Raw genomic sequence first — 24,250 nt, forward strand, 5'->3', positions numbered from 1 at the left:
ATCTAATACATCTAGTATTAAATTCTCTCTAGATTTAATAGGATTCTAGATAGTTTAAATTATTAATATATCAGTTTGGTTATTTCAGGGTAACTTTAACAGGGATTTTATTTACTACTAAGTAGGATTTTTAGTTATTTCTTATAGTACTTAGTTTATTATTCTAGTTAGGGTTAATTTCTTTTCCCTTTTTAACTATAAAAATAGATTTTCCTTTAATAAGGTATTATATTTCTGGTTCAGGTACTGGCATTTATTTGAGTTTAACTTCTGCATCTTATTTTACCTTTAGTCTTTATTGTTTTTATTATTTATTTTCTTTTCTTCTAAATTTAGGATCTTCTTATCTTTTTGCATTATATGCTCTTTTCTTAGCTTATTTTTTGCTTTTACTTTGCATATAGGTTATTACTATAAGAGCTAGGTGTCCTAAGATAGGTTATTATTCTAGTTCTAGATATAGGTAATATCTCTTAAGGGTTTCTTCTTTACTAAGGAATAGATCTTAAATATTAAGAGATAGGTTAAAGTTCTTAATATATTTTATTAGTTTAGTTATATTATAACCATCTTTATAGATTATATTAATAGTTCTGATTACTATTTAGGGTTTTTTATATTTCTTAATTATACTAATCTTCTTATTTTCTAGGACTAGTCTATACTTCTGGTTAATCTTAATAGGGTTCTTATATTCTGAATTATAATATCCTTTCTTACTGTAGTTTTAGCAAGTAATTTTAGATTTATCTTTCTTAGTTATTCTAATAATTATTAGTTTAGAATTAGTACTATAAGAAGTATTATTATTTTATTTCTTTCCCTAGTTAATATTATAGTATAGCTTATTTCCCTAGTATCCTTAGTTATTTTAGTTATAGCAGATTCTCTATTAGAATTATATATTATTAACCTTAACGGCTCTGCTAATATAGTTAACTAGTATCCTTAGTCTAGCTTCTTTATAGAGTTCTACTTAAACTATTTCTTTAAGTCTATTAAAAAAGAGCAATATAAGGGGTTCTTAGTCCTATCCTAGCTTAGTAGCTAGTTAAAGAAATTTAGTTCTATACTCTAATATAGATTTAGTTTATTAAAGTACTTTAATCTTTCTTTCTACTTAGCTTTTTTTATTAACTAACCTAAATACTTATTATATAGCTTTCTTAAATTTAATATAATTATTATAAATTTAAAAAGTTCTAGGTAGCAGTTTATCTTTTAATATAGTAGTAATTACTTCTAATATAGGTTAAAACTATTAGGCGGTATTACCTTTAAGATATCCTAATATATATATAACCCTATTACTATTATTAGTAAACTAGTTTAGAAAGTAACTTATATAGGCTTAGTATTAAGTAAAAAAGGTAGCTAGTTTAGCAGGGTTTCTATTAAATAGTTTAGATATATTAGGTTTAAGAATTTCCCCTAATTCTTTCCTATTTACTATAGTAGCAGCAAGTTAATATATTTCCTAAATCGCATTTTAGTAGTTAGCGGCCTACTATGCCTAGAGTGCAGCAGCTTTAGCTAAGGCTTATCTAAGGTTATCTATTTCAGTTATTATATTAGTTATCTGCTAACAGAGCTAGGCAATATCAGAGTCAGTGCTACTCTCAGAATTATTATCCATATCCCGATCATTATTAACAGGTGCTAAAGCAGCATAAGATACAGCATATTACTATGCAGGGTTAATATAGGCAGCTATTACATTTATATTACTTAGTATTATGCAGTATAGTCTAAATAAGAGCTATTAATATATAATAGTTAGGGTCTAACTATATTAAACTAAGCCGTGCTAGGTTTATTATTAGCAGATTACATAGGGCATAATACTAAGCTTATCGGAGTGTTATATCTCTTAATAGTAGATTTAATATATATTAGGCTTAATTAATATAAAGAAGTTTTATTAATAGCTAGTAAGCTAAGTTCTATCTAATACTAAATAAATATATATATACTTAATTATAAGGGTACTTAGTGGTACTTCCGTTAAGGACCAAGATGTTATTCTTTCAGTCCTAGACTATTATTGCAATACTTCAGTCCTATCGTAACTAATTAAAGTGAATAGACCGAGAAGGATCTATTTAGTCCAGTTATAATTAGTGAGATTTGTAGGGAAATTTATAGGGTACACGTGACGTAACCGCGAGGGTCGTAACAGTAGTCTAGTGCATTACAATATGTTAAATAGCTGTAGTAAGAGCGTATTAAAGAGATTATATATAGATAAAGGCAGAAGTACTTGCCTTTTGTTAATATTTATAACTAGATACTTAAGATAGAATCTAGCACTAATAAAAATAAAACTACTTAACCTAAGTATAGCTAAGTTAAAGAGATAATAGTTAAATTATTAGAACTTTTATTTTATATTAAAAAACTACTTATTAAGGTACTTAGGGCTTAGGGTAAAATATTTAAGATTTTTAAGAATACTATAATATTTATTAAACTATTATTCCCTTACTCTGCTTACTTTGCCCTTATACTTAATAAATCTGTATCCTTTGGCTTATAAAGATGTACACCACTGCTTCCCCAACTTTATAAATAAGTAGAACAAGAAAAGCTTAGACCCTAAATTATATTTAATTTGGAGGATATTTTATAAGTTATCCTACACTTGCCTAAACTTCTTTAAATCTTAGGACTGAGACTCTAAGCCTTATTAAAGTTCCCCATGGTGATGTAAGCTATCAGCCACATGTCTCAACTGGAAATAATACTTCTGAAAGTCTTCTCGTCCAATGCCCCCGAATCTAATATCAGACTCGATATTGGAGTCACAGAATCCTACCCCCCAGCAATTGGCGAGGTTAAGACTTATGGCTAAGAGCTTATAATTGCCACAGCGAAGTTAGCTAACCCCATAACCCAATCACCCAAACTTTTAACCTCGTGCACAAAAGAAATTTCTACAACTCTGAAGCTATTGGATATTGGCTTTTCGCGATTGAACTATCATTCAGGGCCCCCACAGTGGCGGCTCGGCGAGTATAAAATAGCCGACTGTTCTCCTTTTTTTTTCTGACCTTTCTCTCCCTCTTATGCGATCATTGCCTACCCAGGCACATTAATGAGAAACAAACTATAGGAACCACAAATTAAGTAAAATACGTCAATATGTTGATGCGGTGGCTGTACTAATTGTTTTGCCGCCAAACACGGCCAAACCGCAATGTTTCTGGTAAGTCCGTTCTACTTCTTGAACGATTTAGCGCTAATGTCTGTCTCAAGAAAACACAACTATCGATGAGATTCTTGAGACGATTGTTCATGGCGCCCATGACAAACCGAATGGGGAGGTCTGCACAAGCACTGGAGTCCCAAAGGTGAATATTCATAATCTCCCTGACAAGCCGAATGACGAGGACTGGACCAGCAGCATAGTTCAAGAAGTTGTCGATCGAGGCAAATCAAACGTATTGAGAGAAATGACAGAGGTTATCAACAAATCAGACAGTCATCTTTTGAACCTCCCAGATGAGATCCTCTTGCTTATTATCAAAAACCTATATGAGGGATCCGACAAGCCCTCACTATTTGCGTTTTTCGTTCTTCGCCAGGTGTCCCAAAAGTTCAGAGGCCTCATGAGAGACAATAATTTTCTGTCCCATGTCTTCTCTGATCGAGGCTGCTGCGAATGGTGCACAGGGGGGTTCCGGGGGAAATGGACACGCATAAAACCCTCGCCCTACGAGCTGCACTGCTTCAAACACAAGATAAAAAAGGTTGGCATAGACATCGAAGGACTGGGAGGTCTCATTAGGATGGAACGAATCTGCAAGACGTGCCGACCAGAGTTTGAGTCTCGGCAACGAACAGGCGTCTCCCTGGATTGCAAGTTTGCAGCACGGACTGGCCAAGACTGGATGTACTGTTGGGCTTGCAAAGTTGAGCATCCAACCCTATGTTTTTCAAGCGAAGAGGCTCGAAAGCAATCAAATCGGGTTTGCATTGCCAGGACAGGCTATATTCGTATATGCGCCCATGAAGTATTATCTTGGGACGAGTTGCAAGCATCTCTTGGGTACGGACAGGGCGTATTCACGACGTTCAAGAAAGTTTGCACGCATTCAAGCCACCTTTTTCATCACAATGACGAGCGACAGCTACCTACCGCTAAGGCTCAAGGGAACAAAACCATCTGCACTCTTCACCTATCGTCTGGAATTCACTCAAAGGAAAGTCTTAATGAAACCTACTGCCAGGGAGACGGAAGGAGCGACAATGTTGAATATCGGAACCATATATTACCACTTGGTATGACGCAGATGGCACGGGAGTCTGAGGGGAAGAGTCCGAGGGTACATGATGAGAAAATGGCGGGTCAGACAGCATCGATTTCTTGTGAGCATTGTTTGGAAGACTATGAGTGCCTTCAATTTCGCTATACACGATCAATATTACCGAATGCGTCAGCACACAACCTTCCGGGACACAGTTGGTACCATGCAATCAGCCCAGAGTCTTACTCGTATGCTGGGCCTTGTGGTGTACCAGAGACCTGCTCTGATCCTTTATGCCGAAATTATTACTCTTCTGGGCTTCGCTATCGGCATGCTGATTATGGGAAAGCTAAAGGATATAATCACTTATGGAGGACAAGAGGTAGTATGTATTATTAACATTAAGGCTCCTTTTATTATGAGTTAAATATAATTATTTAAAATAATCAATTAAATTATATCTTCAAGCAACTAAAGTTTATATGTTTTATTTCTATTATTATAATTACTATACCTTCAAAGTAGTTCCGAGGGTAATTAAGCTTCCTTGTTTCCTTTGTCCTTGTGGCGGCTAATGAAACGATGGTCAAAATGCTGTGTGGCCTGAAGCATTAGGCACCAACTTTGTACCATCCTTCTGTACCGCTGATTCAAACTTCTATCTTTCACGACTTTTTTCCTTTTGTTCATAACCCCAAAGCTGTCCATGAACAGATATTACCGCAGCCATGCGACACGATCTAGCCTACTGGCAAGTGCACGACACTGAGGATGACTGTGATTTGATCATCCGATCTAACTCTGGCCATGTATTCTACTGCCACATTTGTCCCAGTCAATTTATACGATCTCCCACCATCACAGAACAGTACTTCAAATGTCTCGAGCTCTTGAGAACAGGCGAAGTAGAAACTGATGATTTCTACGAGGAAGATGCCCACGAATGGTTGTTAAATTGCTTCGAGCCTTTGATTGCGCGACTTGCGCCATCCTCAGAGCTTCAGGTCGTTACGCAGCCGACCTTGGCTCATTACTATTTCCCTGAACAAACCTCCGTCTGCCACCTCAAAGCTGTGGACTATAAGCTACAGCCTGAACAGCTGGACACCAAAAACCATGGATGGAGTAGCCCTATTGTCAAATTCGATTCCGGTTTCTTGACTGAGCTGAAGCAGTGGACTCAATCCTACACTGCATCCCAAGTTCAAGTATGCTATGATCGACCGGAGGACAGCTTGATCAAACCGCCAACCTGTATCAACATAACTAATCAAGATGGTCAACCCCTCAAATGTTTCTTCAAGAAGTTCGGACTCTCCTTTGGCCCATCACATGCAAAGAAGGAACTTCTTGTATTGAAGAAGATTACCGAATCTCAGATACCTCCTCCACCTCAAGCGTATATCTGTCGCCTCGTGGAAGTGGTTCGAGAAGGAAACGGGCTTCTAGGAATGTTGCTCTCCTGGATTGACAAGAAGAGTGTACTGTCCAAGGCCAAAGCTTCTGCAAGCTCCCCAGAGTTAAGAAAACGTTGGGCAACTCAAATTCGGAATTCACTTGACAGTCTTCACGAGAATGACATTATATGGGGAGATGTCAAAGGGGAGAATGTTCTTATAGATCAGAATGATGATGCCTGGATCATCGACTTTGGTGGAAGCTACACCATGGGCTGGGTTGATGAGGACAAGGCTGGGACACTGGAGGGCGATGAGCAAGGTGTTGCGAAGATCTTGGAACTTCTGGAGCAGTCTTAGCGAATACGAACTCTATACCCTGATATAGGTCGCGTAGCAAACAAGCGCTCAAGATCCTCTGATGTGACTGCAATTAACAGCAAGACCTTGACCCATGGGCTATGTTCCTCTTTAGCCGTTGTCTGTTGGTGATAAGAGGGGGCGAGGGTGGTATTCCACAGAATGGGTAACCAATAGAACGGACAGGCGAGCCGCTCCCATAAGCTCCTCTTCGCCACAGAAGGATTGCCAACACCTAATAAGTGTATTTATCGTCAGTTTTAAGACTTAGCTTCAACCTGGAGGTGTCGTCACTTGATGTTAAGTTTAGAAAAATGGTGCGTAATCAGGTGAATCCTTTGCCCGGTCTCTTCAGGCCCAGTTGGTTCATCGCAAGGTTCATTATATCAACTTCGGATTCTTGCTATGCGTCGCCTCAATTCCAAGCTGTTGGTCGGATGCGATGGCCGGCCATGTTCTGGGTGCCGAGCGTTAATATCTTTCGTTATAAAGAGGATGGAAAACCTCATGTTGCAAGTTCTTTCATCTGTTACACCTTCATCGTTATTGTATAAAACTTCTTGAAAATTTGATTCCAAAGTCCTTTTAGAACTCTTTACCAACATCATGTGTCAGACCTGGGTTTACAAACTTGTCTGTGGACATCAGCAAGGCGCAAAGTGGTATGATCCCAACGATCCTGAACATTGCCCTGTTGCCGTTGCAGCAAATCGACGCAACAGGCGAACTGGAACACTTTTGCGCTGTTCTCCTACTACTACAATCACAGTTTCCGTTCAGGGGGTTTGTGAACGGGACAGATGTTTTGCCAACTATTACCTAATACCCTACGGATGGTGGTACCACTGTTGCGGGACTATGAATCCCACAGGGCAGACCTCTTGCATGGGTTATGTATTGAGCTCTCGGCAGCAGGCTTGCCGTCACGAGCCTTGCAAACTGTGCGAGAATCAGGACCCTGCTCAACGACGATAGCTTTCGAGGCCTCTATGTTTTGAGGGCCCCAGAATGATAGGCAGGATGATTTAGCCCGTTCTTCTCACACGTCATAGGCTTCCTATGTACTGTTGCGAGCTATGGAATATTTGATAGTCTTGGCAATCTCTTAGGAACTGTATATTGTCGGGGATGAGATTTGACTATTGGAACGGTACTTGTATTAGGGGAGGTGGGTAGTTGGTATACTGCCTGAAACGTGTTTATTAGTGTGTTATTTTGGGATGATAGACCTGACAGCAGATACTTGCATTGCGTGCCTTACTTGTACAAGGGGAGGAGCGTTAGATGGTCTTTTTATTCGAGATATCTGGTCATGCATCAATCTAAAGTTGAGTGATCGCTGCCTCTCGTCTCCCCAAGTGCTTTTCATGAGTTCATTAGAAGGCAGACCGAGTTCGGACATCCTATCACCTGTTAGTATGCAGACCCTATGACAGGAATAGAAGGGAAGAAAAATATCAGAATAACATGTACAGAGACTTTACGTTCAATGTGTCTCACGGAGCGATCGAGCTCGTTTGCAATTTGTTGCTTGTCTGCAGGAAGTAGCCGATACCGCTCGCATAGATCTCCATCTATGAAGCCCTTGATCGGCTCATAATAGCTACGATACTTCAGATGATCACGGCCAACAGGCGACGGGTCAAGAGTACGCATATGCATCTCTAGCGTGTGGAAGAATTCAGCGTCATCGCGTGTGACGAAGGGGATGAGCACGCCGATGCTGCCTTGTAAACCGCTCCAAACGAGAACATCCTGCCCTCCCACGACGAGGCTGGCCTTGGTGATGCTGGTCGGTATATCTTGAGCAAAGAAATGCGCCACCGCGTCAAGTCGGTTTGGCGCGCCGTGGAGGTAATCCCGTGCATTGAGAAGAGTATTTCCACCCTCGTCTGCCTCTTGACTTGCCTTCTCGGGGCATCGGACAATCCAGAGGTTACCAAATTTATCACCACCAACCACCGATTCGTAGTCAACCATGGCCGTACAGGTTGTCCAGCGTGCAATTGTGTCATCGATGAAAGGGATTAGCTTTTGATACTGATGATCGAACACAACCATTGTCACGCCCTGCTGGAGGTCACCGACAACGATACGGCTGCCCTGAGTATTTAGAGACACTATCAACTGCGGTGCCACCTCAACATGAGCTTTTCGGAGTAGTTGCTTCAAGCCCAGATCATAGATTCGTAGGGCTTTGCCGATTCCTGCAGCTAGCCGACCTTGGAAAGCCACAAGCGCCATCTGAGGCTCCTCTACCTTGGTCTTGTGAATAAACTCCAGCTCTCTCCCGTTTTGTTGGAATCGATAGACGTGGATGTAGCCCTCGGAGAATTGCCTGGGATTGAGGATCATGTCTTTGCCAGTACCAACGAGCAGAAAGCTCTCGCCATCCTGACCAGTGAATGGAACCACCGCAACACTCATAGCAGCCTCGTTGCCTTCGAGCTCGATCGTCTGAAGGACCTGTTCGCCGATGGGATCGACAACACTTATGCATGAGGCCCATCGACCATGACCACGCGGATAGCCAAATTCTTCTGGTGGGAGTAGTTTGGCATCCCCATTCGTTTGGTTTTCAGCTGCCGCCAGCAACTGTGTACGTAGTTCAGGACCCAGTGCATTGTTGTCCGCTTCGACCGTGTAGAAGTATGGCTCATTAGGATGCTTAACAAAATGTCGTGGTGTGTATGTGAGAGGCAGAGATTTCCGGACCAAATTATCGTACAGATTTTCGATGGAGAAAATGCTGAAGGTTGGGTTAGCAAAGGAATGTGCAAAACCTGACCGTCGGATACGGCACACGGCTGTGCATACCCACAGCAAGGCTTAAAAATGTGTAGGAAGGGAAGACTTACTGGAGGAAGTTGGCGTGAATCGCGATGATACCCTCCTCACACTGCTCACTGCTAAAGTTCCATCCCCACTCCAATTCATCGCAGTCAAGAGGTGTCATCATGAATCCTCGTTTCGAGTCAGTATACCCCATCCATGGCTTGGAGCCAAGAGCTAGAACACAGATTTGCCCCTTGACTGTTACCTGGAAGAGCTTAATAGCCTTAAGACCAAGGAACCTCGTTTGCGTATCAGATAACTCTCCTGTAATTTCATCCAATCCAGTTCGGAGATAGACACCAGAACTCAGGCCGATATGCAAGTACAATCCAGAGCTACGAGATAATGGATCCTCCATCGCCATGATGCTTAGCGCCGAGGGTGCCGCAGTCAGCGCTTGTATAGACTTGCTCTCGAGCGTGGAATCTGGGTCCAAGCTAAGGATTCGAACGGTGCAATCCTCGCATCCCACCGCCAACATGGGGCTTCGGAGTCGCCCTTCAGGGACTGGTCCTAAACTTAGACAGGTTACTGTGCTAAATATTTCTTTCTTCTCATCGTACTCAGCAAGCGGTCCATCGCTATCGACCTCGAAATAGACAATCTCTCCTGAGCTTAAGGCGACTGCAATCTGTTGCTCATTTGTAGCAACGGCTACTATAGATCGATGTTGGGGAACAGGCCATTCATTGATTTCCCCGCCACGGAGATGTCGGATGCCTCTGGGGTGAATTTGTACGAGACCATCGTCCGCGATTTGCTGGATGGCAAGGGTGGTCACAGACGTGAGAAAGCCCGAATCGCTGACTTGCTCGACTTCATCCCCAACACTCATGACCAATGTGTTATCGAATGAGGTCAAGATGATGTATGCGTCATATTTGTCGTGTCTTGTCAATCTCGTGGTCCAGACACCAGAGACTGTTCCAGGTAGCTCAGAAGTCGCAACCTCGTTGATCTCCAGCCCATGCTTGAGCATCCGAAAATGGCTCCTCGCGCCGTTGCCGGATACCGAATAGATCTGTGGCGCATTTTCCCCTGTCACATCAGCAACCCTACAGTCCAGAAGAGGACTCAAAGAATCAATGCTTTCTACGAAAGTGAGATTCTCTAGAGGACGTGGGTAGAAGTAGACAGGCTGGTAAGCAGCACGAGGGTCGGTAGGAAAATCGTCGCTGGTAACTGCAGACTCTGAATCGTCGTCGCCGAGCTTTTCAAATTGATAAAAATGATGATTACCAGACTCAGTAGCAACAAAGAGAAATCCGCTCTTAAGAATACATAGACTGCTCGCAACAGGGAGAGTATCAAAATACTTAATCTTGATGCGCCGTACCTCTCCTGTCAGACTACCCTCGTTATCTTGCAGGTCAAACGTGAGCTTAAAAAGGTCGCCATCTTCTGTCTGTAGCATAAAGAAGAACGCTTCAGGGCTATTCTTGAGCTTGTGCACCACACCACCAATCATAGTACGCTTCCGTTGCGGGTCTTCTGTAGCTCCTCGACGCCGTGGAACAGGGACACGAAGAGGGTCTTGGTTCGAATGTCGGTATGTAATGCTTTCCTCTCCACACACAAGGACGCCACTTGGGCCATCATTCCCGCCAGGGACTTGGAAGAGCAATGATGCCGTGGAGTCGACAGTTTCCGACCACTTGCGGACCACGTGGTTGAGACCTAGATCCAGCTCGTAGTAAACGAGCTCAACGTCAGGTATCTCTTGTCCAGAGGGATCCTGGTCTGACTTTGAATAGTCCGTCTCAAGAGCTGCAAAGACAGGATTCGAATAGCCCACATCGAGAGCTACGAGGGATAGAACAAGAACTCCATATTTGTGCGCTTCGAGGGGAGAGGATATAGAGAGTTCGGCTTGAGCATTTCGATTGAGGACGTAGACGAGCTTGTTCTTTTCAATAGACGCAATCATGCAGGCTTTGCCATTGGGATCCGTAGCTAGGTATTGACCCGGAACGATCCGGCGCACACCAGACTTGCCAAATGTCTCCAATTTAACGCGAGAGAAAGTATTTTCGCTCGATAGGTACTCGAGAACAGCGATACTACCGGAGTCGGTTGCCACGATAATATAGTCTAAGCATTTAGCTCTGTCTCGACCACACCAGGCAAACGCTCTCGTTGACGTTTCCGGAGACTTTCTGCTTACCCTTGGAGCTTCCCGCGAGGCAAAAAGAGTCAACAGATCGAATTATGCTAAAGAGGTCTTGTGAAAGCAGTGTTTGCATGCGGATCGACACGATGGAGGGTCAAGAGGGAGCCTGATACCGTGAGAATCTGCTGCTCTTTAGTCCCCGAGAAATGGCCGACGATGGCTTGTGAAGCGGTCGTCGGAGGGCGGAGCGTCAGCGAGTACAGAAACATATTCGATGCAGTAGCCATGAAGACAGATTCACGCGAGGAGTCTTCCAAAAAGAATTGCGTGTAAGTATTTGGTGCTGGTGTCCTAAGGTGACATGATGTGAAGTGCGGGGCAGTTGCTTGATCAAGCCCCCTGTTGTTTGTTGCTGGGCAAATGATAATCCCGCAGTTCCGTGGGTTAAGAAAGATAAGAACGCACAGACTGACAGGTTGAATCTCCAGTTGAGACTTCTTTAAAAACTTATATTTAATCTTTCTTCTCGAGAATGGATTACTCTAAACTTAGTAAAGCCTCAGGTAAGGAATTCACTAACCAAGAAATAACATAAGTACCGCAACCCTAGCAGGAATAGCAAAAGTAGTCCAAGTACAGATACTGACTATTCACTTCTGTCTTGGGCAATTCTAATAGTCAACCGTAGAGCTCCTACAACTTGTACTCTATAACAGATCTAATGTCACATCAAAGTGCCACGGAAGAGCCCGCTGAATACCCTTACAACATGATACCACAAACAACCAGCAAACCTGATTAGGAAACTAATCGAGTTTGCCCACAGCCAGATGCGGAAAAACCAGACTTTATGCCAATATGAGTCTCCGAGCCACCATAATATTTTGAGGCTATCATTCAGGACGATAAGACAGACGAAAATGTTTGAAAATATGTATGATGCGAGTAGAATCGTGCGAAACTCCATCATGGCGTCTGCTGTTGCGAGGACCTGGGGGCGCTTCTTGTCACGTTTTGTTGTCTCGTCTTCAGCTGTTGCCCTAGCAAGTGCCTGTTGATACTCGGCGTTTCTAGCTTCGGGCGTTTCGTCCCGCTGTGTGTCCGCGGATCGGATGTTGGGGTCCTGATCAGAGAAGGTAAATCGCCGTTCAATAGTTGCCGGCCTTGGGCCTTCTTGGCTCCGGGCAGCTTCCGTGTCTTCATGTCTACCTTTCCTCCCCCAGCTAACATCATGTGTGTTGCTGAATGCGTAGATATTGAGAATGTTGACGTAAGAGGAGGATATGAAGAGGAATTGTGCAAAAGAGGTGAAGAGATGCAAAGGGTCAAGTGCAAGAAGAGCGCTCAAGACGTAGACGCCAAACACGGAGAAGCCGGCGACGATGATGGTGCTCTGTCCAATGTCGGCATAGAACTCCCCGATATAGGCATAGTTACTAGACCCAGTATCGTCGGCCTTGTAGTCTGCAACACGTTTGACAAGATAGATCAGGTTCATGATCAGATAAGCTTGAATGAGTCCAAAGATCGCGAATGAGATGATATAGCTGATTTTGTGATTCCTCGGACGGCTTCCGAGGGCGAGTATAAACTGGAACAAGATCGTCGCCAGGTACACTATCTGGATTACGGCATTGACGACCGGTGTTGCCTTTCCGAATGGGAATCCGCCAGTCGGTGTATCCTTTGGGGGATCTCCCGAAATGCTATTGATAGTAAAAGTCGTGAGTAGAAATGCCGCGAGCGAGAACCAAGCCAGGACGAGAGCGAGAACACCATGAAGGAGGGGGATGAAAAAGGCCACCTTCCGCATTCTCGTATGATCAGACCTCCATAGATGTCCACATCTCTTCAATACATAGATAGTCGAGAAGAAAGCTCCGTTGAGCCACCGTCGCCGCTGGTTGATGAAGTCTGTCGTGGTCATGGGGATATCGGTGGTGGCTGTCACGGGAACATATTTCAAAAGCCAGTGTGTGTCTGGTTTGCTGATGATCCTGAAGCAAATCACTCTATCGTCCGCAAGATGACGATTGAGGTTGACGGGCGATAGGGCTGGACGATCGCGGTTATGGCCTTGGATCCAAGTTGGGTCGCCTAGGAGCATATCTTCAAGCGGTTTACCAGCACTGCCCACGTATCTGAACAATGGCTATCAGTCAGAATCACATAACGACAGCTGATGTCGTTGCACAAACCTATAAGCAGAACACGCCCCAGGCAGGAGGGACAGAAAGCCTGTCGCTGATTCAAACGTCCGATCCAGCTGAAACCCAACCTTGTACTCAAAGTTCTGCGCCGCAACGATGGGGTTGAGAAGGTTAAGCCAGTTCCCACCCAAAGAACAGGAGATCTCCCCACAAGCGGCAGCAAGCATTGGCTCAATGTCAAATTCCTTCCAGAGCTTGAAGAGAGCTTGCTTGCCCAGCTTCGTACCGACGTCGAGGTGCACTGTAATGTTTGGGTCCAAGACTCTCGCGAATCCATTGTACAGCCATCGATACGAGTTAAGCTTCCCGCAGTTTGAAGCCTTCATAAGTAGCATCAACTGTACTGGAAACTTCATTGGCCTGGATTCAATGTTGGAAGACTTTTTGTTGCCATCTGTATAATCCTCGCAGCCGAGATGGGTGGCCAGATAAGATGTAAACTCGAACTATGAATGAAATCGCGACAGTTAGACAAGCCCGACATCTACATACCGATCCGCAAAGCAGACTTACCAGGTGTCCTGTGACTTCCTCCCCCTGCTCTGTCGTCTTTCTGCACAGTCCATTTTGGTACAGCCCAATGCTGGTGAGAACGTCGAGAACTCCAGGATCCACAGACTCAATACCGTCAATGAGAATGCAAACCACGACTTTAGTCCAAGAGCCCTTTCCCCAGACTTTTGACTGCGGACGAATATTTAGATACCAGAGATTCTGCACAATGCTCTGCAACGTACGGCGAAGGAGGCGCTTCGGTTCGTTGTAAACAGTGATGCCTACGAGAATCTCTGTGTGACGAGGGTACTTGAACTGCTTGTGACGGAGAGGATGTTTCTCGTGGAACTCTTGAGGGTCTGTTGAGATGGCTGTATCTGTATTATTCTTGTCAGTGACAGTCAAAAGGCCGACCTGCGGAGTGAGAGTGCTTACAGGTCAAATGTGCCATCTCATAGACATTATCTTCTGTTGTGGACTCGAGATTGAGGCCAGCAGCATCCGCAAGGTCTGAAGGAATCGGCACGTGGACTTGAGACCCAGAGGCATGTCCAGCGGGAGATAGTATTATGTCATGCCTTACAACGTTCTGCAGCTCCGTGCCTGCTTCGGTTCAGTAATGAACGATAATTGTGTGATAGAGAACGCACCATGTTCAGAATCTGCAGCGTATGCAGGAACCTGTGGGAATAGAGGTGCCCGGTCAGACGTAGACATCTGGTTTTCTCTACAAGTATCGAAGCTGAGACGACGGAATGGTAATTTGGCCCCGTTTTTCGCTTGCGGGGTCGACATTCCGCTGCCTTTGTGGAGACAAGGCCCCTTCTAAACAACGACTCGTGCAGCTGGAATGACTTGCAGTGAACTTGGTGTAGCTCGAACTCAGCTCTTCCAGAGCTTCCAAAATATCCTTTGAGATTTTACGGGGCTTCATGTCAGCGCTGCCTCAGATGCGTTATTTGCGATGTCGTGCGGCTGAGGGCTGAAAATCGCCTAGCTGTTTTGCCTTGTCTCAGCCATTGATCCAATCAGTGCTGCATGTCTCAGCCACATTCCTTTTCGCCATAGGCTTGCTCTAGTAGTATTATTGCTTTATTATGGTTCTCAAATGTTAGATATCTTGAACTACACGGTGTTTTGATTAAGAGCTCTTAATGTGGCCATTCCCAAAATCATCACCGAGAATCTCAGTCGCGAGTTCAGCGGACTATGGTAAAAAACTCATCGGGTGGTTATCCCGATCAAGGGTTATGGCAGTAATTCCTTACCGCTCCTGAAACGCTTTTACGCAATCGTGTGGCTTGCATCGAGGTTCAATTGGCCGATGCTGCAGGTGATATTGTGATGGGCGTTTCTGCCGTGCATCGATATCCATGAGTGACCAACAGCTTTTGACGCCCAATTTCAATGTGGAACTAGCTCATTCTGCCTTGCCAACAGCCAAAAGTCGATGTGCCTCACACGCAAAGTCGACGGAAGAGAAATGCCATACCCTGCTAGTTTTCATAATACATTCCAAGATCTATTCCTCGTTCTAATACCTCCTCACAGCAAGACTGCATTAATCATGAATACCGCCGACTCGTTGGTCGACCGCTGTAAACAGTGGCCAAAATATCCCCGTAACTTACTACAGCCGTGCCACCGACTGAGTGTACTTGATGATTACCGCTCGCGCCTCGACAAGCCAAGGACGAAGCTTTTTGATGACAACCGGGAAAACATACAATTCCTCGAGCCCAGGGGTTTTGTACGCGGTCGGTAATGATCTATAGAATGTTTTAATGCCTTGATCTCATAATTCTTCAGGGTACAAGGAAACGGCAATCGATGGCCCAGCCGCTCTCGAGAAGCATCTTGGGCCGTACGGCGAAGACCCTCATTATTGTATGATGTGAGTCCATGAACACTTATAAACTCACGAATACCAGAAACTCATTCACGATAGTTTTATTGAATCCAGAAATTCGCGATCGTCATTAAACTGTTCCCATCAAAGCTTTTGCTACCTATCGACCTTCTACCAAATTCCTGCCAGCTTTCTGGACTTTCTATTTTCTTTCGGCCAAAGCACGGAACCCTTGGACTATCATATGACTGGCTTTGATGGGTTTGACACCCTTGATTCTCCAAAAAGCGAGATTCTCGAAATTCCTAAATTGGGGCGTTCTGGTCGGGAACACATCGTACAGTACCTCCTGGGCTCTGTTGAGAAGTCTACGGAGAGAGGCGAGGTAATCTGGAGTATTCGCCGAATGGCTGTTCATCACAAGTTTGATTTCGTTACCGGGAAATCATTCTGGCTCAGCATCACAGCCAACTCTGTCATGCAAGATAGGCTCAAGGAGGCGATCGCAGAGGACCCAAAGTTCAACCCTGATCGGGCAACGGGATTGTCATCGTCCTTCGCAGCAACCCTGATGACCAATCTCGCGTATGTTGAGTGGTGTGATGAGTCCTGGCGGGAATGCATCAATGATTTGGAGAAAAGGATACGTGTTGTGCTGGAAAAGGCGGAGACAGCATCTGTTGATCACCAGCCTGATTTGCATGCATCTGCCATGAGATTCTTGACCGTCAGAACTGCTACCGCAGCGCTTGGCGCACCGGAAAAGCATAGCCCACCAAGTCCTGCGGTTTTCAACCCATGCCACGGTATTGGAAAGCCACTCGTAACGTATCTGCACTCAGCGCTTGGCAAATCGTTGCAGCAAACGAATGTAACTCCATTGCTTCCTCTAGCATCGAAGACTGCAGCAGTCCCAGCAACCGAGACTGGCGACAATTTCGAGAAGGGTCTCAGCAACCTCAAAGTTCTCGAGACGTTTTCTGTGGAGAGCTTACAACACCTTCATTATCTAGGTGGACAACTCGAGAAGTTTCGCTTGGTGATGCTGCTGAACTACCAGACATTGCGGGATATCTCTGAGCATTACCAAGATCTGACAATCCGCGAACATTTCCCCTCAGAACATCGAGAGGAATGCGACCGAAGCCTGAGTTCATTCGCACGGCGAGTGGAGCGCGTAAGAAGAAACCTGGAAATTCGGGTTACACAGATTGAATCACTGCGGGCTTGGCTGCAGGACGGAAAGACACTGGTAAATCTGATTGGACCTTGCGTGATATGACTTGCTTACCAGCATCTCTTAGCTTGAGGGGATACTGCAATATCGCAGCGTGCAGGTCAGCCACATTTTCACCGAGAGCTCCCACAGCCAGTCAGCCAAGATAGAGCATATCGCATACAAGACAGAACAAGAAATGATCTCGATGCACATTATAACGTGTGTCACACTTGCTTTTCTGCCTGGCACATTTGTGGCTGTAAGCTCGTCTCCAATACCTCAGTCGGGACATGCTAACAGAGACCTCCCCTTCTCTCAGGCCTTTTTCCAGAGTGGACTGATTGATGTGAATCAGGCTGCGACTGACGTTCAGGGAGCGGTCAGCTTCCATCCGGGAGCCTTCAATCTTTTCGTTGCCATATGCTTTCCTCTAATGTCCCTCACCTTTATCCTTTGGGTAGTTCTGTTCAAGTTGCTAGCAAGAAGAGCGAGGAAGAGAGTGATGGAGGATAATATTCAAATTGTTTGAACTCGTTACATGCATTCAAAAACAACAGATAGATCATACACGGCCCGGCGCTCATAGATACCGCAATTGGCACCTCTTAACCCGGAGAAATGACAGGCTCAGGACAATTAAACCTCTGATACATGTGCTGACACCGGGGAATCAAGCCTGTGGACAGGAAGCCGTCGTCTTGGAGAGGAGAACCCCCAATCTAGGACAAGGCTCTGGCATCACCAGATTGTGTGCGCGGCTTAGACGCTATGGAAGTCAATAGGCTTTCCCGGTACTGCCACCTAAATTGTAAGGTAGACAAACACATTCCAGGCAAACCGGCAGCCAGGTCTGTTTGCAAGGCGTGGTAGGGCTTTGACAATTGGCAGTTGTGGACCTCTCTGCCTTATTTGGTTGTTATTATAACCCTGCCATCAACTGTCCGACCCTCACGGTCCTGTCCCGATCACTTGTTAGCCCCGTAAGCTATTATATATACCCGCTTCCCCAGTGAGTCGGCTTTGGTTTCTGAACAGCATGATCAACCCACTGACTACTTCTCCAGCGACATTGTTGACGCCAAGCACTGCGACGAGCATGTTCCGGATAATGTTCTCGGAAGTATCTCGAGGTGGCATGATGAGAAAACATAGATAGACTTTCCTTATGATGGTATTCTGTTTGGCTTATTGGATGCTGGTGTTAACCATCGGAATCTGAAGGCGTTTTATGAGACCCAGGGATGGGGCCCAAATATTGTGTTTGAGGTTTTGCGGTGTGTGCTTGTAGACCAGATCTATTGGAATTTTGTTTTTTGTATCGTTTTGAATGCTATTGTAGTTCTGACAAGCACATTCTATGATTATACATCTTGATTTCATTTGTTCGCTTTGTGTTTGCCTGGTACCATTCCCGCTCACGCTTTTAGAGATAAGTGCAGCATTCACTGGAGTTATCGTCAAAGTTCTGATACTACCGGTACATCATATGCTTCAACAACACACATAACCTCATCAGAAGAAAGTAAGTCTCCTGTTTCTTCCACTATTGAAGAGAGAGTCGGCGCTGGCGGAGTGAATTCTACCCGACGGCTCATTAATTGTCCCAAGCATTAGCGCCATATCGAAATTTCCTCCACCGGAATTGGAATTCGCTGTCAATTCCGGCCCGGAAATTAGGCTAGTGGATCAAGCCGAGGCCCCCATGTCTAGCCTGTAAACGAAAACAGCTAGCTTTACTTACCAATCACAGGAGGCGATAGCTTGACCTTGTGGTAAATGGAATTTTCGGATCGCGTATCTGTGAAATGTCTCCGAGCCCTACTTACACGAAGTATATCTTTTGACACATGGCTCCATTCGCCTTCTGAGCAATCATCGGCAATCATGGAAACAGAAATGCTTTCAATTACAGCGCCAGCTTATACCTGCCCAAGTGGCTACGAACTCTCGACGGTACCGAAGCCAACTATCACTGGGGATACAGATGTCCTCATCAGAGTACATGCAGCGAGTATCAATCCAGTCGACGTCAAGAAGGCTGCCGGCGTATTCAAGATGGCGATAAAGGAAGAGTAAGTCGCGCCAATTGAAAGTGAAAAGACGCTTGCTAATAGCACGGTTGTGAAGATTCCCATATAAAATTGGATATGACGCCGCAGGTGTCGTTGTAGAAGTTGGAAATGGCGTAACAAGGTTAAAGGTTGGCGATGAAGTCTATACAAGATTGCCAGAAATCGGGAGAGGTATGATGAAATGGTTCGTGAGAGGGGGAACCGACCGCTGACATTATGAAACAGGTGCTTGGAGCGAATTTGCCAAGTGCCCAGATGACTATGTCTCTTTGAAACCGAAGAATCTCTCATTTGCCGATGCTGCATCGCTACCACTGGCTGGAGTCACGGCATTGCAGGTCCTCAGACAATACAAAGGTTCACTAGAGGGCAAGACGGTGTTCATCCCCGGTGGCTGTAAGTCACATATCACTTCTGTCATCCATACAAATTCTAATGCTTATTTGTAGTGAGCGGTACAGGAGCCATCGCATGCCAATTGGCCAAGAATGTCTTTCATGCCGGTAAGGTTATCACCACAGTCTCTACCACCAAGATCCCCAAAGTCCCGGAGCTTCTGGGTGAAGGCACGGTGGATCAGAGTAAGTTATGAGCCCAAAAATCGAGATTTGTCTAACCGACAACATAGTCATCGATTACACCAAGCAGAAAGTCTCGGAAGCCATTCCTCCCAAATCAGTTGACTTTTGCTTCGACACTACCGGTCAATCCATGGAATTTCTCTCACTTATGGTCCCTTCAACCAGCATGATTGTCTCCATCTCAACAACTCCATCTGCCTCAACACTACAGGCTTCAAGCGTCATGCGACGACCAGATAACCCTCGGATCCCGTTCGCCGGACGACTGTTTCTTGACGCGGCAGATGCGATTCGCAGACTTCGGGCTTGGCGCTGGGGAGTCACATATATGTATCACTTCTTGGACCCCAATCGAGAGGATCTGGATATACTTACAGGTTGTGTGGAGAATGGAAAGGTGAAACCCGTTGTTGGGGCGAGGGTGGACATGAGAGATATCAAGGCCGTTCGCGAAGCTTGCGACCAGACCTACAAGGGGAAGGGAGGTTTAGGTAAGACAGTCTTTGAAGTGACCAAGGATTAATGAAAATCGAGCGAGTAATATTTCAGTTACAGCTTTGATTTCAAGAACGACAAGTCTCGTGGACTAACCACGTCTGCCTTGATCTCCTCCCTTGACCTCTCCACATCTTTCCGCACAAGCTGCGAGTATAGCAGTTGTATCCTCTCCGTCACTGGGCCTCTCCTTCCATTGCCAATTACTCGACCATCAATCTCAGTAACATGGATTTGCGAAGGGAAAGTCCCTGTGCAGAAAGCCTCGTCGGCACCATACGTCTCAGTGAGTGTAAAGTCCAGCTCTCGAACAGTAATGCCATTGGCTCGGCAAACATCAATCGTCTTTTGACGAGTAATTCCTTGCATCTGGTTGTCCTTGGTAGGGGCCCAGACTTCATCACCCCGGACGATGAAGAAGTTGACTGAGTTGCATGTCTTGACAAAACCGCGAAGGTCAAGCATAAGCGCCTCATCGACGTTCATCACATTCGCGTGAATGCAGGCTTGAACGTCAGTTGCTTTTGAGATGTGATTCCACTGCTCGTCCTTAACGTCAGGTGGTCCGCGACGAACCCATGTTGTCGCAAGTCTCAAGCCTCTTGACTTGGAGTTGGGATCAACTGCTTTTGACTCGGGGATGATGACGATGAGAGGAAGGCCAATGTTGACCTTGGGGTTCTGGTACGGAGTAGCCTTCAGGCCACGACTGACGACAAGTCGGATGTGAACATGCTCATCGTCACCCATGTCGTTCGCATCAAGCGTCTTGTGAATGAGGTCAAGAAGATCTCCTCTGGACAGACCGAGGTCCATGTACATGGCTTTCGCTGACTGGAAGAGGCGGTTGATGTGCTCTTTGGCAAACTGAACTCGGCCCTTGTTTGCACGAATACCTTCCTTGACTAGTCTTAGTAGTTTTGTCTTCATTTCTGCCGCTCAGCACTTACCCAGATGCCATCGCCAATGAGGAAATTTGAGTCAAAGACTGATACTACGGCTTCTGCTCGTGGCACCAGACTGAACTTTCCAGTGACACCATCACGAATTCCAACCTATCTTGGTCAGTACTTATCATGCGTACTTTGACAGAATGACTTACTCGGATGGAAGCATTCTTCGCATTCGGCACGGAGCTATGCGTTGAGCCTCCGTGACTTCCCTTTGCGTTTGTCATATTTGATGTTGTCAAGTGAATGCTGTATATGGGTCTTCGATTTCGTGATATCGAGATGGAATGGTTCAATTTAATTAAATATTATATCTCCGAGAATTTTATTACAGCTCATGTTGGATCTTCGGACCGTGGAGGTGAGCTCGGTCTCCACCGGACGGCAAATTCGGTCGTGACCGAGCTGACTCGCGGAAATGGAGTGAGCATCAGATAAGGCTTGCATCATCTGCCCATTCTTAGCAGAGAAAATCAGACTTCGATTCTCAGGGATAAAATTACTTCAGCAAATTTTGGATAATTTAGGATAAGCTTGGAATAAATCTAGCAGACTCCTCGATTACTATTTCCTTTTGCCGCCTGATTCAGAGTCAGTTACCTTTTCACCGTTTCATTGCTCTGTTATCGAAATCGGCCAACTACCCACTGTAACTTGACGTGATCGCAAGGCTACCCAATCGTCATCGGCATCAATTCTGGTTCGTTCGTTATCATCAGCAACCCCAGATAAACAGGGCGGGGTGATAGGCTAGAACTCCTCAAAGCAGTAAAGTCCCCTCGGTAGCGTCCGAGTAGTGAGCTCGGTGGTGACCGAGCGTCTCGTTGTACACCGAAGCCCAAGGACTACAGCGATAAACTCCCCGTTGCTGCGAAAATTGCCCCCACTAAACCCGGGGAAGTGGTAGACTAACTTTTGTAGCACCGTCAATCTCAAGAACTCATAAAGACGACCATGCGAAGCATCCAAAGATCGTCGAGGGACTTCCCATCTCGCCTCTAGACTTGGACTTCATCGATAGCTTTGCACCATGTCGCAGACTCCCAAGGTCGAGCAAGGCCAGGCCAAGGATATGGCTCAATCTGTTGCTTCTGATCGCGAGCAAGATGAGGTGCTGGTGTTGACCAAGGCTCAATCGAAGCGACTGCTCCTCAAGACAGATCTGGTCGTCATGCCACTTGCCGTCCTGTCTATGACTCTCGCCTTTTTAGACAAGGTATGTTCCATCACAACATTACGGCCGATCAGTAACTGACTGTCGCAGAACGCGTTGGGATACGCTGCCATCTTCGGTATCAAAGAAGATGCCCACCTAAAACCCCAAGAGTACAGTTGGCTCAGCAGCATCTTCTACTTCGGTTACCTGGCCATGGAGTTCCCCAACCTGTGGTTAATGACCAAGATTCCCATCGGCAAATACGTCGGTGGCTGTCTCACTCTATGGGGTGTTGCTCTATGCTTCATGGCCCTTTGCCACAACTTTGCCGGACTGGCCACTATTAGATTCCTTCTGGGTGTCTTTGAGGCTGCTGTACTACCTTGCATGATGATCATCAACTCGATGTGGTATTTGAGGAACGAGCAGCCTCTCCGAACTGCGTTCTGGTATAATACTTTCGCGGGTGTGTTTGGAGGTATTCTGTCGTATGCGATTGGGCAGATCAATGGCTCGCTGTCAACCTGGAAGGTCAGTCCAATCACTCTTACACGATATCCATATGCTGACAAGAGACTCTAGTACATCTTCCTCATATATGGATCCTGCACCGTGCTCGCCGGAGCTCTGGTCTTCTTTGGCCTCCCTGATACTCCCTCTAAAGCATGGTTCTTCACGGAGGAAGAGAAGAAACTCGCCATGATTCGGCTCGCTCCCAACCAAACTGGTATCGAGTCAAAGAAGGTTTGCCACTGACGCTCACCCCGGCTTTTCCAATGCTGACATGACGATGTTAGAAATTCCAAACTGCACAAATCCTGGAGGCTCTTCGTGATCCTAAGTGCTACTGCATCTGGCTCGGCGTCTTTGGCTACGCCCTCGCCAATGCAGGCATCACAAATTTCAACCCTCTGATTATCGCTGGGTATGGCTTCAGCAAGACCAAGACTGTTCTCATGGCGACTCCCCAAGCGGCAGTTGCCATGATCAGTCAGGCTATTCTCACGACTGTCGCGTTCTTCATCCCTAACCTTCGATGCATCTTCTGGATCTTCGGTGCGCTTATGGGCTTGGTTGGGGCTGTCATGGTGCATTCGCTCGATGTTGCCACCCAACGCGACGCTTCTTTGGCGGGCGTTTACCTGATGGGCTTCTATAACGTCCCCTGGGTGTTCCTACTCAGCCTGTCATCCTCTAACACTGCTGGTGCGACAAAGAAGAGTTTCATGGGTATTTCCATCGCGATTGTCTACGGTATGTACCACCATCCTACTACATAATTCTTCAGTTTTCACCCTCTAACTGACACTTACAGCCGTTGGCAATATTGTCGGTCCTCAGTTCTTCCTTGATAGACAGGCACCCACGTATGCCCTCGGAATAGGATCTATGCTTTGTGCATTTGCCTTGATGGCTGCCACTGGTCTGGTATACTATGTTCTCTGCGGTATAGAGAATAAGAGGCGCGATAAGCAATATGGCAAGGCTCATGACGACACTGATATTGGACTGGAGGCCGAAAGGAGCGACAAGACGGATTGGCAGAATCCCAACTTCCGCTACACTTACTAGGAGAGCCCAGATTCTCTCCAAGACAGATTGCCTCCGATTAATTGATAATATGAACATTCTCATACCGCTGGATTGTGAACTGGCCGACGATAAGCGTGATGTTCGTTCACTTAATTTCGCGAGCTCATTCGTATGACTTTGTGACACAGTACCTTGGGTAGAACTTTGTATGATTGTTATTAAAAGGCAGCCCTATAGCCGCAATGACTTACAAGGCGTTGTATAGGGTGGTTTGAAGAAGTGGAAAGGTCAGGAGTTAGAAGCCAGAGACATACTCTCGTCTTTGAGGTTACGGCATACTTCAGTGGGGCTCTAAGACAGACTACCCTATATATTACTTTAAAACGTCGATGTTCACCACAGAACAGCGTGCTAGTAACCCAACTAAGAGAAGTGACTTAAAGTGAGAAATAAAAATAATGTAATTAATTAATTTACTTAAACTTAAACTTTAAGTATTATTCTTTAATGTGAAACTTGACATGCGCCAAGTGAGATGTATCCTAGATACTTCGTGTTTTTGGATCGAGTAAGTAAGTCCCCAATTTTTCTCACTCGATGCAATATCGCATAACGCCGAGATAGGGTTCGGCTCGGTAGTTGCATAAGTCCGATCCGTTATGGCGTCAACCATGATGTCTCCACTATTTTCGGATGGTTGCGAGACATTTAGACTTGGCCGTTATTCTTTACTTAACGAAG

The 24,250-nt window shown here is 45.5% G+C and overlaps 7 protein-coding genes across 7 annotated transcripts; 4 read left to right on the forward strand and 3 right to left on the reverse strand.

Annotated features, from left to right (window-relative positions):
• Positions 1 to 4,942: 4,942 nt before the first annotated feature.
• Positions 4,943 to 6,004, forward strand: FOIG_11131 (uncharacterized protein; the record flags this gene model as incomplete). Its single annotated transcript, XM_031211678.1, has 1 exon — positions 4,943 to 6,004. The coding sequence occupies exon 1, from the start codon at positions 4,976 to 4,978 to the stop codon at positions 6,002 to 6,004; it is 1,029 nt and encodes a 342-aa protein (XP_031058862.1). The 5' UTR covers positions 4,943 to 4,975.
• Positions 6,005 to 7,417: 1,413 nt separating this feature from the next.
• FOIG_11132 (uncharacterized protein) lies at positions 7,418 to 10,766 on the reverse strand (the record flags this gene model as incomplete). Its single annotated transcript, XM_031211679.1, has 2 exons — positions 7,418 to 8,753; positions 8,863 to 10,766. 2 exons carry the CDS (start codon positions 10,764 to 10,766, stop codon positions 7,418 to 7,420), a joined length of 3,240 nt encoding a protein of 1,079 aa, XP_031058863.1.
• Positions 10,767 to 11,673: 907 nt separating this feature from the next.
• Positions 11,674 to 14,105, reverse strand: FOIG_11133 (uncharacterized protein; the record flags this gene model as incomplete). The annotated part of the gene is made up of 4 exons (XM_031211680.1): positions 11,674 to 13,090; positions 13,148 to 13,605; positions 13,673 to 14,031; positions 14,090 to 14,105. 4 exons carry the CDS (start codon positions 14,103 to 14,105, stop codon positions 11,674 to 11,676), a joined length of 2,250 nt encoding a protein of 749 aa, XP_031058864.1.
• Positions 14,106 to 15,747: 1,642 nt separating this feature from the next.
• On the forward strand, positions 15,748 to 17,251 carry FOIG_11134 (uncharacterized protein; the record flags this gene model as incomplete). The annotated part of the gene is made up of 3 exons (XM_031211681.1): positions 15,748 to 16,755; positions 16,808 to 16,981; positions 17,042 to 17,251. 3 exons carry the CDS (start codon positions 15,748 to 15,750, stop codon positions 17,249 to 17,251), a joined length of 1,392 nt encoding a protein of 463 aa, XP_031058865.1.
• Positions 17,252 to 18,606: 1,355 nt separating this feature from the next.
• Positions 18,607 to 19,898, forward strand: FOIG_11135 (uncharacterized protein; the record flags this gene model as incomplete). Its single annotated transcript, XM_031211682.1, has 5 exons — positions 18,607 to 18,794; positions 18,850 to 18,965; positions 19,020 to 19,190; positions 19,244 to 19,375; positions 19,423 to 19,898. The coding sequence occupies 5 exons, from the start codon at positions 18,607 to 18,609 to the stop codon at positions 19,896 to 19,898; spliced, it is 1,083 nt and encodes a 360-aa protein (XP_031058866.1).
• A 26-nt stretch (positions 19,899 to 19,924) lies between these two features.
• On the reverse strand, positions 19,925 to 21,047 carry FOIG_11136 (branched-chain amino acid aminotransferase; the record flags this gene model as incomplete). Its single annotated transcript, XM_031211683.1, has 3 exons — positions 19,925 to 20,770; positions 20,821 to 20,925; positions 20,973 to 21,047. The coding sequence occupies 3 exons, from the start codon at positions 21,045 to 21,047 to the stop codon at positions 19,925 to 19,927; spliced, it is 1,026 nt and encodes a 341-aa protein (XP_031058867.1).
• Positions 21,048 to 21,850: 803 nt separating this feature from the next.
• On the forward strand, positions 21,851 to 23,548 carry FOIG_11137 (uncharacterized protein; the record flags this gene model as incomplete). The annotated part of the gene is made up of 5 exons (XM_031211684.1): positions 21,851 to 22,036; positions 22,085 to 22,507; positions 22,559 to 22,720; positions 22,774 to 23,230; positions 23,292 to 23,548. 5 exons carry the CDS (start codon positions 21,851 to 21,853, stop codon positions 23,546 to 23,548), a joined length of 1,485 nt encoding a protein of 494 aa, XP_031058868.1.
• Positions 23,549 to 24,250: the final 702 nt, after the last annotated feature.

Source organism: Fusarium odoratissimum, assembly GCF_000260195.1.
Source record: "Fusarium odoratissimum NRRL 54006 unplaced genomic scaffold supercont1.20, whole genome shotgun sequence".
NCBI classification, from domain to species: Eukaryota; Fungi; Ascomycota; class Sordariomycetes; order Hypocreales; family Nectriaceae; genus Fusarium; species Fusarium odoratissimum.